This window comes from Sminthopsis crassicaudata, chromosome 4 (genome assembly GCF_048593235.1).
Source record: "Sminthopsis crassicaudata isolate SCR6 chromosome 4, ASM4859323v1, whole genome shotgun sequence".
NCBI lineage: Eukaryota > Metazoa > Chordata > Mammalia > Dasyuromorphia > Dasyuridae > Sminthopsis > Sminthopsis crassicaudata.
Genome location: NC_133620.1, coordinates 24,726,250 through 24,740,609, shown reverse-complemented (window position 1 = coordinate 24,740,609; position 14,360 = coordinate 24,726,250). Strand labels below are relative to the sequence as shown.

Genomic DNA, 14,360 nt, shown 5'->3' with positions numbered 1-14,360 from the left:
AAAAATATTTGTAGCAGCCCTTTTTGTAGTGGCAAGGAACTGGAAACTGAGTGGATGCCCATCAGTTGGGGAATGGCTGAATAAATCATGGTATATAATTATTATGGAATATTACTGTTCTATAAGAAACGAGCAGCAGGTTGATTTCAGAAAAGCCTGGAGAAACTTACATGAGCTGATGCTAAGTGAAATAAGCAGAACTAAGAGAACATTCTACACAGCAATAAGAAGATTATGTAATAATCAACTGATCAATAATCAATGAACTTGGCTCTTTTCAACAATGAAGTAATTCAGGCCAATTCCAATAGATTTGTGATAGAGCCATCTGCATCCAGAGAAAGGACTATTATGGGGACTGAATGTGGATCACATCATAGTATTTGCACCATTTTTAATGTTATTGTTATTTGCTTGTTTTTTCCTTTTTGATCTGATTTAATCTGATAAATGTGGAAATATGTTTATAATAATTGCATATGTTTAATCTACATTGGATTACTTGCTGTATAGGGGAAGGGGAAGGGAGAAAAATATAGAACCCAAGGTTTTACAAAGGTAAATGTTGAAAATTATCTTTGCATGTATTTTGAAAAGTAAAAAGCTATTACAAAAAAATGAAAATTTTAAAAAATAAAATTATTAAATTAAAAATGCTCCTTAGAAAAAGGAGAATAAGGATATATATTTTAAAACTATGTGAAATAAAAACAACACAAATTATGAATGCATACGTATACACACACCAAAAGATATTCTTCATTAAATATGTGGTCAAAGAATAAAACCAGTTCTCCAAAATAATTACAAATTATTAACAGCTTTATGAATTATCCAAATCACTAATAATAACAGAAACACAAACCAAAAAAGAACCCTCAACTTTGCCCAGCATATGAGCATGGTTGACAAATGTTAAAAATAGTCAGTGTTAGAAGGGTTATAAAAGATGGCACTTAGAATTAGGCATTAAAACTGAAGGTCCAATCTCTGTCTGCTTAGACCATCATCAGCATAGCTCAAGACCATAGGTATTTCAATCCATCTTATTAGAGGCACTATTGTAATTTATTAACTGAAACTCAATCTCAGTTTATCTAATACTGAGGTTGAGTTTATTTCTGATTCTTCTCTGTCTAATCTCTTACATTTATCTACTTATCTATTTTTAACCAATATAAAATGGGTTTGGTAAAAAATTGCTTTAAAACATAGATAGAAGGTCAGAACAAGGAGGGAACAACAGGAATTAATAAAGGCAGCCTTACTCCTCTCCCTTTTTTTTTAAGTAAGAAAAAAAAATTTCTCCAAATGGATTTAGATGTTAGATGAAAGTCTGATCAGGAAATCCAAGAAAAAGCTACCATAAGTCATTTTTCAGCCCATATCAGCATAGGAGATAGACAACAGAGGTTTTCATAAACTGGGGACTGGATCAACATAGAGAAAGGCTGTGTCCTACAACAAGACTCCCTGATTCAGCAGAAAGGGGCTTAAATTTGTTTACTAAGAGAAACAGGTGCCAAATGACATTTTTGTCACTCCTTGCCCAATTTTTAGACATAACTCAAAGAAACAGGTGATAGCTCCTGCACCTAAGCAAGAGAAGCATTCAAGGGCAAGGAGTAAAGCAGACAGGCTATGTACCAAGAGAGATGCAATTCCAGAAACAAGCATTATCTCGATGACCCAGGACCACCAGTCTAGTCTAAAGCACAAATAACTCAGGGCAGGACTATCAGACCAAAAGAGACTTTAGTTCGGTCACTCTCAACTAGCACAGCTTTCAAATGGCTAAGAATGACTGAGCCCAATAGTAGTCTACTTTAAGCCCAAACAAAACAAGTCTATAACCTTATTACTCATACACAAACCCACAGACCTTGAAGAGCAGCAATCAGACTTTGTTGTGAATTAGACTACTTTGGGAGTACTGAAACTCTGAGGTCCCCAGACTGAGCTGAGTCTGAGATCCTAGAACAACCCAACACTCAAGAAAGTATAGGCCCTAAAAAAGATAAAAATCGGAAAATAAGTTAGAAAAAAAGAACAAACCAGCAAAAAAAAAAAAAAAAATCCCATAAAAAACTATTATGATGAAAGAAATGCTAAAAACATAACTTCACAAAAGAATGACTCCAAAACATATCCAAACAAAGCTTCAAAGGAAGTATAGCCTAGACACAAATTCATCTGGGAATTCCTGGAAAAAATAAAACAAGGATGTTGTTTTTGTAATTTAAAATGTTTTGATCTACAAAACAAAAGTGCTAAAAAAAAAAAGGGGGGGGGAAGGGGATGGAAAAGAAGTGAGAGTATGAAATAATTGGAAGAGAATTACTGACTTGGTACAAAAGGTACAAAACCTTTCCCAAATAACAAAATCCCTAAAAACTGGAATGGACCAAATACAAGCTAACTGTCCAAAAGGCAATAACAAATATTAAAAACTAAGTTAAGTAAGCAGACAGAGAAAGAGTTCAAGTGCCAAAGAATCTCACACAACTTGGCAGCCACCATTATAATGGAGCAAAGAACTAAAATATGATATTCCAAAACGCAAAGGATATAAGTTTACATGCAAGAATAATATTCCCAAGCAAAAATGAGAATAATCATACAGGAGAAATGGAAGGGAATCAGGAAGTGAACTATAGAAAAAATAAGGGGAAAGAAATCAAAGGAACCTAAAATACCAGACTTCAAGACAAAGACCTAGAACAAAAAATAAATAAATCAACAGGGGAAAACTATCAAAAGGAAATATGGTCAAGCTAAGGAATCTAAGATAAAGGAAAACAAAGGAAAATGATTCAACATTTAATAAGACAGAGGACCATGTGAAATGTAAGGAGAACATGGAACCACAACAGGTTATTCCTAAGTGGTTTAAAAAAGAAATGAAAGCTAAGAATAGAATTTTTGACCTGTATAGTGAAAAATAATGGGCAGAGTAAGCAAAAAAAAAAAAAATTTGAAGTCTGACTGACCAAAGAAACAAAAGGAGGAATAACAGACTGAAAATTCAAATAAACAGAAGTGAAAAACAATGCAGAAGAAAAGAAAAAAATTAATGTTAAAAGAAAATATACTCACTATGTTAAAAAACAAACATACAAATTGCAAAGACAGGGTGTCTAAAGACAATCTAAGAATCACAGGTGTCCTTAAAGAATATAGTAGAATTAAAAAAAAAAAAAAAACTTAATATGTTAATGAAGGAAATAAGAGAACTGCTCAGAGCTTCTAAATACAGAAAATGAAATTTCAGTTTAAAAAATTCACAAGTAACCTCTAAGAAAAAACCCAAAGCCAAAAACTCCAGGATACATAGTGGTTAAACTAATAATTTAATTCAGAAAAATAAGCTCTGTAAGCAATCAGGATAAAGACTTTCAAGGGGCAATTAAATGGCACAGTGGATAAAGTATCAGCCCTGGAACCTGAGTTCAAAAACAGTTTCAGACAGTTAGCATTTCCTAGCTGTATGACCCCTGTTCAAGTCACTTAATCCCAACTGCCAAGAGAGATTGAAAGACTTTCAAACACAAAGGAAAGGACATTCAAATAACACAAGACTATACTGCAACCACTAGAAAAATGTAGGAAGGAATGGAATAATATATTTTGTAGAGCAAAAGAATCCAGGATGCAACCCAGGGTTACCCAACCTGAAATATGAACTTTACCAAAAGATGTACATTAAATAATAAAGATGAGCTTTAAACATTTTTAGAAAGAAAATCAGAACTGAAGAAAGTACTTGCTTCTCAAACATCCCAAACAACGGAACTCTAACAGGAATGAATAAATGCAACAGGCTAGGACCACCACAACAAGAGTGAAAACACAGAACAAGTACTAGCACAAAGAAATAACTGCAATTTGCAGGAAAAGTTAACACATTCTCTACAGAGAACAATGCAATAAAAATAGAAATTAATTCAGGGACCACAAACAAAAAATGAAAGGAATTACAAAAGATAAAACTAAAAACTTTAATTATTTGAACTTGAAAACATTCTGCAAAGACTACATTAATGCATCTAGGATAAAAAGAAACATAGTCAAATGAGGGGAGAAAAATATATCAAATTTCTCTGATAAGGATTTGGTACCCAAGATACATAAAGTATGTATGTGTGTGTATAATCATTTCCCAGAGATAGAACTAATCAAAGAATATAAACAAACAGTCCTCAAAAGAACTACAAAATATGAAAAAAAAAGTGCTCCAAATAAACTAAACAAGAAACTAGCAAAAACAACAATAGCAATAGTCAATATTGGAGGGGCTATAGGATAGGCGCACTAACAGATTGTTAATGGGATTTTGAAATGATATAGTCATATTGGAAAGCAATTTGGAATTGTGTAAATGAAGTAACTAAATTGCTTGTATGCTATGAACCAAAGTTTCTATTACCAAACTCTTACTCTATGGAAGTCACAGATAAGAGAAAAGTTCTTAAATATGCCAAAATATTTATAATAGCACATTTTGCAATAAATAAAAGTTGGAAACAAAGTAGATGCCCATCAACTGGGAAAATTCAACAAATTGTGACACGTGAATAAGATATTTTATAAGAAATGTGACAATTATATAGAAGAATCTAGATAAAATGATGTAGTTAAATAAGAGACAAGAACATACTATACATAGTAGTTACAACAATATAAATAGAAAGAATTTTACAACAAAAAATGAAAAATAAATGTAACAAAATTATAAAGATCAAGATGGTCTTGAATGGAAGATGAGATGACACAAACCCAACCTTTAGTTGTAAATTTGAGAGGTCCATAGATGTCACATACTTTACATATTGCATCTGTTTTTGTATTTTTCCCAATCTATCTTTTTTTAAAATGACCATTTATTATTATTACTATTATTATTTGGCAATTGGAGTTAAGAGATTTGCCCATGGTGGACACAGCTAGTAAGGGTCAAGTATTTGAGGCCAAATTTGAACTCAGGTTCTCCTGACTGCATAGTGGTATTTTATCTACTGTATCACTTAGTTAACCCTGATTACACATGTTTTTAACAAGCATTTTCTTTTTCTTTCTTTTTCAAAAGGTGAAGTGGATTTTTGCTGATTTAAATATTTTTTAAATTTAAAAACAAATCATTGTTAGTAAAAACTAAGCCCGTCTATTATGTTCAAAGCACTATATTATATGCTGGGAATACAAAGAAAGGCAAATGATTGTTCCAGCTCTTAGTCTAATGTGGAAGACAAACAAGCATATACAAAAAAGCTTTACACAGAATAAATTGGAGAACATTAACAATGAGAAAGCACTAGAATTATGAGGGATAAGGACAAATTTTCTGCACATGCTGGGATTTGAAGGAAGGTGGGAACATTCTGGGAAGGAGAGATGATGAGCAAAAGTGTCTTAAATTGGGATAGGGAGCATCTTAGGTGAGGAATAGCAAGAAGTCTAGTGTCACTCAAGTGCCAGTAATCAAAAAATACAGGCTACCATATATACCAAAAGACTTCTAACAGCACCTTTTGGGCGGCAGCAAATAAGTATAAACAAGATACCCAATGAGTGGGGAAGATCTAAAAATAAGTATGATACATGAATATAACAATATTACTGTACTGTAAAAAGTGATGAATATGATAAAACCAAAAAAAAGCATGGAAATTCTTAAATGAAATGGTACAAAATTACATAAGAACTAGCAAAACAACACATGCAAAACTACAAAAATGTAACTGGAAAAAAAACCCAAAATCATTGAGGCATAATGAATAATTACAATGATCAGGTTTAACTCCCCCCAAAAGTGTGAAAAGACAAATCTCTTTGTCTTCTTTGCCCAGGTGGAAGGAAATAGGCACATGTCCACTTTTTAATATGTTGGATTTTTTCTGCATAATCACATAAATGGTCTATGGTATACTCCAATGACAATTTTGATTTCATCCGTAATCCAACTTCAATTAATCAATAAGCATTATTAAGCACCTCATGCCATGCACTGGTGGGAATAATTTCCGAATGGGATTTTAAGTGGTGACAGGAAAACTCAGTAAGGGGTTTTAAGGCAAAAGCCAATGTAGAAAAGAATTTTTTAACTATAGGGTCAAAACTGGGAAGAGAGAAGAGACGTGAAGAGAAAGGAAGCAGAGTGAATGGCTTAATAAAAGTCCCATGGGGAATAGATGTTAGAATTTGCAAGAGGTGAAGCTTAAGGAAAAGGAATGATCCTCATATTTCAAAGTACAATATGGGGGGCAGCTAGGTGGTGCAGTGGATAGAGCACCAGCCTTGAATTCAGGAGGACCTGAGTTCAAATCTGGTGTCAGACACTTAACACTTCCTGGCTGTGTGACCCTGGGCAAGTCACTTAACCCCAGCCTCAGGAAAAATTTAAAAAAAAAAAAAAAAAAAAAAAAAAAGTACAATATGCGATGGTTCTGCCATTGAATTCCTGGTTTTGTCACATGATTATAATTTAATAATATACAGAACTTACAAGAATTTGAAAATTTGTCATATGCAAAAGGGACTAGTGGCAGAATTAGGACCAACAGATGGATGTTCCAGCTAGGGAAATGTAGGCTTGATGCATCCGTTTCCCAAAGTAGTGTGGGCCATCTCAGTAAGGAGGGAGTTCCCATTCACAAACTAAGAAAGGATAAATTTCTTTTTTTTTCAGATGGTACTATTGAAGTCTGGGTTGGATTTGGCAAGCTTTTCCAATCTTTGCCAGGGTTCTCTGATGACAAGTAGGAGAGATTCTAGTTGTTCAGTTTGTAAACACCTAATAATAAGGGACAAAGAAAAAGAAGCAACAGGATGATGCATGGAAAGCAATTAGATCTAGAATCACAGGAGCTGAATCAGAATCCTGGCTATCCCTGAATAACTTTGGGGGCAGCTAGGTGGCATAGTGGATAGTCAGGCCAGGAGTCAGGAAAAAACTCATCTTCATGAGTTCAATCTGGCCTCAGACAAGTCACTTCAGTCTGTTTCCCGCAGTTTCCTCATCTGTGAAATGAACTGGAGAGGGAAATGACCAGCACCTCTCATATCTTTGCTCAAAAACCCAAATAAGGGTCACAGAGAATAGAATATAATTGAAATGAATGCATGACAATACTTTTGGGTGAGTAATATCACATCCCTGGGTTGCATTTTCCTCATTTGTTGGACTAGGACTTAGAACAGATGATCTTTCAGATCCATCAGAGCTACAAATCAAGAGAGACAATGGTCATTTGGTAAATAATTAAATGGACTAACAAGAAGAATGAGAAATGTGTTTCTGAACATGACCAATAAAGGCAAATATTTGACTCAAGTACAGAGAGAATTGACTAATTTATTTCTAAGGTCTCATCCAGCTCTAAAGGCTGATTCTATGACCTTTATTACTATAACCTGGTTTTATTTTAAATATATATATATATATATATATATATATATATATATATATATATATATATATATATATATATATATATATATATATATGGAAATTTGAGATGGCTTCTTTTTCTATCAATAACTTTTCTTGTGGCAAGTTAGCCAATTAAATAGAATTTTCCTAAATCTCTTATTCTTATTCTCTCCAAAAAACTACAAAAATACAAAGGAAAAGAACACATTTCAAAATAGTGTGATTAGAAGGAAGTTAGTGGGGAAAAAAACAAAACCACACTTCAGTGTCAGATGGAGAAAATAAAGTACAGGAAGAAGAAACTTTCCTGATGACATCAAGTCAACAAAGAATACAGATAGGGTTAGAACTCAGGTTTGGGGGGTTCAATCTGCCACACTAGGCAGACACATGTTTTTGGATTAATGAGGAAGGTTGTTCAGGAATGTGTGGGTGTTCGCACATGCATAAGTGTGTGCACATTTGTCTGTATGCACATGGCCAAGACAGGTATATGCTGTAAGAGTGGATAAAGGCTTTGAGAAATATAGGTATTTAGTAAATAGCCTTGAAAAAGCAGATACATTAAAAAGGATGTACCAAAAAGTTTAGCTGGAAAGACTATTTTATCTTTGTAAAATACTATATTCAAGAAAATTAACAAATAAGCCTTGGCTTTCATTCACAAAAATTGATGCCCATGAGGACACATGGTTCAGTGGTCTGCTGTAGGGCAAGAGAGTATAAAGAAAGTAGAGAACTTTTATTCTACATTTCAGTGAGGCCTTCAAAAACAACGACTATGCTTTGTGTGAATTTTTAAATCTCCAGGACAGGATTTGATCTCTTCTAATGAAGTCTTTCTTTATGTTCTTGAGAACCACACAATACAGCTTACCTAGATCAGGATGGTGACTCTATCATTCAATATAGTAACAGATATGCAACTGACATGAATAAAGCCCTGTATCCCTTTGCTGCTTAATCTGAGGGACAATAGGCTAAAAATCAGACATTCATAAAAACTTATGATTTACACACTTGGCTTAGCCACTGGCCAAAACCACACAGATATGTTTCTGGATAAATCCAAGATACATAACATCTCTATTTAGGAAGCCAAATCTCTTAAAAGTGTCAGATAGGCTTTTAAAATTCCTTAAAATTATAATATACTAGACCATCACACATCTCCATGTGAATGGGAAATATGAGGGGCTGTCAGAAGATCCTAACATCTAAGTGTTGCCAAGACATTCTGGAAACAGTAGAAGTACTTACCACCAAGTCCCAGTTATTCTGTTCAAGCAACGTAATGGCTTCATCAATGTTTTCGATGCCAGTACAAGCCTGAAAATGAAATAAACAAAAATATTTAGATGGGGATGAAACAAATAAAACAATGAGATAACCAATCCTAACCACTGTCCAACAAATCTAAGTGACTGGATCTGTTTAGGTAAGTTAAAGAACAAAATCTGTACAGGATGTAGGCAAGTAGGTAGGTGACTTGCTGATTCCAGTGCTAGATTTGGAGTCAAAATGATGAATTCAAATCCAGATTCAGAAATTTATTAACTGCGTGAACCTGGGCAAGCCACTTTACCTCTGTGCTTTGGTTTTCTTATCTATGAAATAGGAATAATGATAGCACCAGTCTCCCAGGGTTGTAGTAAGGATCAAATGAAATATTTGAAATATTTTGTATATCTGCTATAACATGCTAGTTTCTGTTGCTGCTGTTGTAATTAAATCTGAGATGAAGACATTCTAGTATCTTGTTCTCTTTGTGGAGGACAACTTGAGACCTCTCCGACAAAGGAGATAGACATGGAAGGTCACCTATGAGGCCAAAGAGAAAGGGAACCATGAGATCAGCTTCCTAGAGTCTAGGGCTCTTTTCACTATACCACGCTATCTCAAACACAGGAAAAAATACACAAAAATACATTGTTAATCTATTATTCAGTAACTGAAGACATGTTTTTAAAAGATCATTTATAGAAAAGTTAAAAATTTAATGGGTCCCAATTCACCATATTTAATCTTATCATAACAAGGTCAACTTTCTCATAACTGATATTTATATAGGCTCTAAATAATAAAATGACTTTTCATTATCTCTCATTTTAATAATATTATTTACATAGCATTCTAACATTTGCAAAGCACTTTTCAAACCCCCATTTCAATTATCCCAACATTCTTAAAAAGCTGTGTCTCTCATTATCCCTATTTTAAGGCACACACACACACACACACACACACACACACACACAAAAAAAAAAAACCCAGAGCATGAGGAGGTTGGGTGGCTTGCTCAAGTCCCAGCCTGGTCCTCCCTGAGCTCTGTGTGAGTTCAGGGGACACAGGTGGCAAGGATCACAGAGATTTCTATCTACACTTTCTAGGGAGAAACTGAGCCCAAGGCATGAGAACAGATTTTTCCTGGCTTACACAGCAAGTGAGTATAAGCTAGTTTTCTCTCACTCCAAGCCCAGAACTTCCTACTCTGGTTCACAGCTAAGAGTCTTCGAATTTCCTGAGTGCCAGGGGGCATGAGCCTGCCACTATACAGCCTCAGGAACTTTTCATCTATAATCTGTCAGTGTTAAAACATGATCTATACCCAATCTGAGATATAATAACTCACTTTAGGGCTAAGAAAGGATTAAAGTCTTAGTAATTAATTTTAAATGTTTCAAGTCAGTCAGTCAGCCAGCCAAAATCTACCTTCTCACTGTTCCATCACACTCCCAAGTAGAGAACACAGAAAAAACAAAGTCCTTTTCAAACATATATGGTCAATAAAAACAAATTTCCACACTGGCCATGTCCATTCTGCAATCTGAGTCTTTCACCTTTTTGTCAGGAGGTAAGTACTTTCATCAGAGTCCCAAAATCATTTCCTTGTTAACATTATTCCATCCCATGTATATATAACTTGTTCATTGATTGTGAAATTTATGAACACTTCTAAGATTTCTGCCACCTCAAAAAGTTAATATTTTGTACATCCTTAAAAGTCTGTTTAAAACCAATTCCTCTATTAACCTGCCCTTCCTCTGATTTTCCCTCATTCCTTTTCTCTCCTATTTCACTACTACATGATTATGTATTTCTGTATGTGTAAACACACACACACACACACACACACACATTCTTCCTTCTCTGACTAATTCAATTGAGTGAGGTTCAAGTGCCAGCAACAACCCCTAACATGGAAATCTATTTGGCATATTCTGATTATGAGATGATTATTCCTAACCTTCCTCTCTATTCTCTCACCTCCTAATGTATTCTTCCTCTAACTTTCCATTTTTTCTCCTAATCATCAAAACATAACAGAACTACTCTCTAAACCATATCCAGTTGAACTCCCTCTATTACTCCTGATGTTATAATTCAGAGGGTTTACATGTATGATTTCTCAATATCTGAATGTAAGCCATTTATCTTCATTTAGTCCGTTATCATTGTATGTCATTTTAATCTTTTTATATTTCTCTTACTGCCTGTTTATAGCTCAAAGTTCCTCCATAACTCTGGTCTTTTGTCAGAAATGCTTGGAAAACCTTTATGTCATTAAATATCCATTATTTCTCCTATAACTTTAAACTCACTTCTGCTGAATAAGATTCTTGACTACAAGCTAATCTCTTTTGCCTTACGGAATATTGTGTTCCAAGCTCTCTGCTTCTTTGGAGTTGTGGCCGCTAAGTCATATATGATACATGAAAGTAATGTACAATAAGTTAAGATATATGGAAAAATTGTGGCCACCCAGATTCACTGACAAGGTCCAATCTTCTTTCCATTACCCCACAGCTACCAAAAAGGCAGGAAGTTGAATAATTTTACCCCAAATTATTTTTCCTCTGTCTACCTTCAGAAGTGCTACAGTGACACTTCCAATAAACAAAAATCTCATTTATAATGTGTATAGGAAAATGCCCTTAAATTTTTAAGAGCCTTTCCTTTCCATAATTAATAAGTAGACAAAGGATAAGATTAAACAATTTTCAGAGAAAAACTGAAGTCATCTAAAGTCATTTGCTCCAAATGACTAATAGAGAAATTAAAATTTAAGTAATTGAGGTTTCACTCTGTAACAATCTGATTAGCAAAGATGACTTTTAAAAAAAGAACATGACAAATGTTAGAGAGGTTGTGAGAAAGCAAGTACATTAATTCATGGCTGATGGAGCTGTCAATTGGTCCAGTCATTCTAGAAACAATTAGAAAATGATACTAAATTGTACATACATATTTTTGAGATAGTAATAACATCAGTGAGTCTACATCCCAAAATAGTCAAAGGATAAAAAGATCTATTTATATATATATAAATATTCATAGTTCTTTCATGTAGTACAAAGAACTAGAAACTAAAAAGGGTACTATCATTTGGATGATGGCAGAATAAATTAATTGTATATAAATCTGATGAAATACTATTTGATGTAAGAAATGATGAAGGAGATCATTTCAGAAAAATTTGGGAAAACTGATGAACTGATGCAAAATCAGGAAAATAATTTATACAATAACAACATTAAAGTCAAACATCTTTGAAGGATTTGAACGATTATTACATCATAATGACAAACCACAATTTCAGAAGACTCATGATGAAAAATGCTACTTACTTCCTGATAGAAAAATTCAGAATCCATCATCAGAGTAAGACATATTTCTGTACATGATCAATACAGGAATTTGTTTTGGTTAACTATATATACTTATTTTTAATTTAATGTAATCAAAATTGTCCAAAAATTTTGTCTTTCATAATGTTCTCTAGTTATCATAAATTTCCCCCTTCTCCAAAAATCTGATAGGTAAATTATTCCTTACTCTTCTACTATGCTTATAGTATTATTCTTTGTGCCCAAATCACATACCCATTTTGATCTTATTTTGGTATGGAGTATGTGAGAGGTATGTTTCTGACATACTATTTTCCAGTTTTCCTAGCAATTTTTGTCAAATAGTGAGTTCTTATCCCAGAAGCTGGAGCTTATCAAACACTAAATTACCATAGTCTTTGATTATTGTGTCCCATGTATCTAATCTATTCCACTGATCCACAACTCTTAATTTCTTAGCCAGTACCAAAATGGTTCTGATGATTGCTGTTTTATGTTTTTAGATCTGGTATTGCTATCATCCTTTGATTTTTTTTTTCATTAATCCCCTTGATCTTTTGCTCTTCCAGATGAATTTTATTATTATTTTTTCTAGTTCTATAAAATAATTTATTGCAGTTTGTATGATACTGAAAAAGTAGATCAATTTAGGCAGAATTGTCCATTTTTATTACATTAGCTCAATCTACCCATGAGCAATTAATATTAATTGGTTTGTTTTGAAGATTGCATTCTTCCCATACCAAAATAAGGTCAAAATGGGTAGATGATTTGGGCATAGAAGCAAAGGAGAGCAAGGAATAATTTAACTATCAGATCTTTGGAGAAGGGAGGAATTTATGACCAATGAAGAACTTGAGAACATTATGAAAGGCAAAATGAACAACTTTTCAATTACATTAAATTAAAAAGTATTTGCACAGACAAAACCAACAGAAACAAGATTGAAAAAGAAAGCACGAAGATGAGGAAAAATTTTTGCAGCCAATATTTTTGATAAAGGTCTCATTTCTAAAACATATAAAGAACTGTGTCAAAATTATAAGAATAAGAATTTCCCCAACTGACAAATGGTCATAGACAATTTTCAGATGATGAAATTAAAGCCATCTATGGTCATATGAAAAAACGCTCTAAATCACTATTGATTAGAGAAATGCAAATTAAAACAATACTGAAGTACCACCTCATATTCTCAGATTGGCTAAAATGACAGGAAAAATAATGATAAACATTGGAGGGGATGTGGGAAAAGTGGGATACTGATGCATTGTTGGTGGAACTGTGAAATGATCTAACCATTCTGAAGAGCAATCTGGACTTATGCCCAAAGGGCTATTAAACTGTGCATATTTTTTGATCCAGCAGTGCCATTACTGGGGTTGTAAACCAAGGAAATCATAAAGGAGGAAAAAGGATCCACATGTGCAAAAATGTTTGTAGCAGCTCTTTTTGTGGTAGCAAAGAAATGGAAAATAAATAGATGCCCATCAACTAAGGAACTGAACAAGTTGTGGTATATGAAGATAATGGAATATTACTGTTCTATAAAAAATGATGGAACATGCTGAACTTAACACAAACTGATGCTGAGTGAAACAAGCAGAACCAGGAATACATTGCAATACAATAACTAGGAAAGACTTAGTTCTTCTGGAGGATTTAGTGATCCAAGGTAATCCCAGAAGACTTTGGATAGAAAACTTGCCCAGGGTCACACAGCTAATAAGTGTCAAGTGTCTAAGGCTGAATTTGTGCTCAGGTCCTCCTGACTTTCTTATTAATTCCATACAATTCCTCTTCCTTTTAAAGTTACTGGCAAAAGATGTATCAGATTTATTAACTTTTTTTTTTTAATTAACATTTTTTTCAGTTCTAACCTTTTTGTTTTCCAATTCATGTCTCATCTGATTTTAAATATTCCTCTTTGGGACTCATTTTGCATTTATTTGTGGCGTTCTTAAATTTTAGTACCATATTTAGTACCATATCTCATTCACTAGTCATGTCTTTTTCTACTGTTGTTAATTTTTTAAGGATATAATGTAAGGAGATGTAAAAGAAATGAAAGGCATAAGAAATAGAGAAAAACAAACTCTTCCTATTTGCTAGTGTCATATAAAAAGATCTAGGTAAATAATTGAGATAATTAATAACTTTAGTTAAATAGCAGATTAGAAAACAAATCCACAAAAATTACTAGCATTTATATTTAACAAAATCTGAAAGAAAGAAAAATGGAAACCCCATTTGAAAGAATTACAAAATATACAGTTATTGAGACTCAATCAATTACAATTCAG

General features: G+C 33.5%; 1 protein-coding gene across 1 annotated transcript in view; it reads right to left on the bottom strand.

Moving 5' to 3' along the window:
• Positions 1 to 14,360, bottom strand: part of FAF1 (Fas associated factor 1) — a 379,742-nt gene that overhangs the window by 317,495 nt on the left and 47,887 nt on the right. The window contains exon 2 of the mRNA XM_074265977.1: positions 8,690 to 8,758. Within this exon, the coding sequence (XP_074122078.1) occupies positions 8,690 to 8,758 (69 nt within the window). The remainder of the gene's footprint in view (positions 1 to 8,689; positions 8,759 to 14,360) is intronic.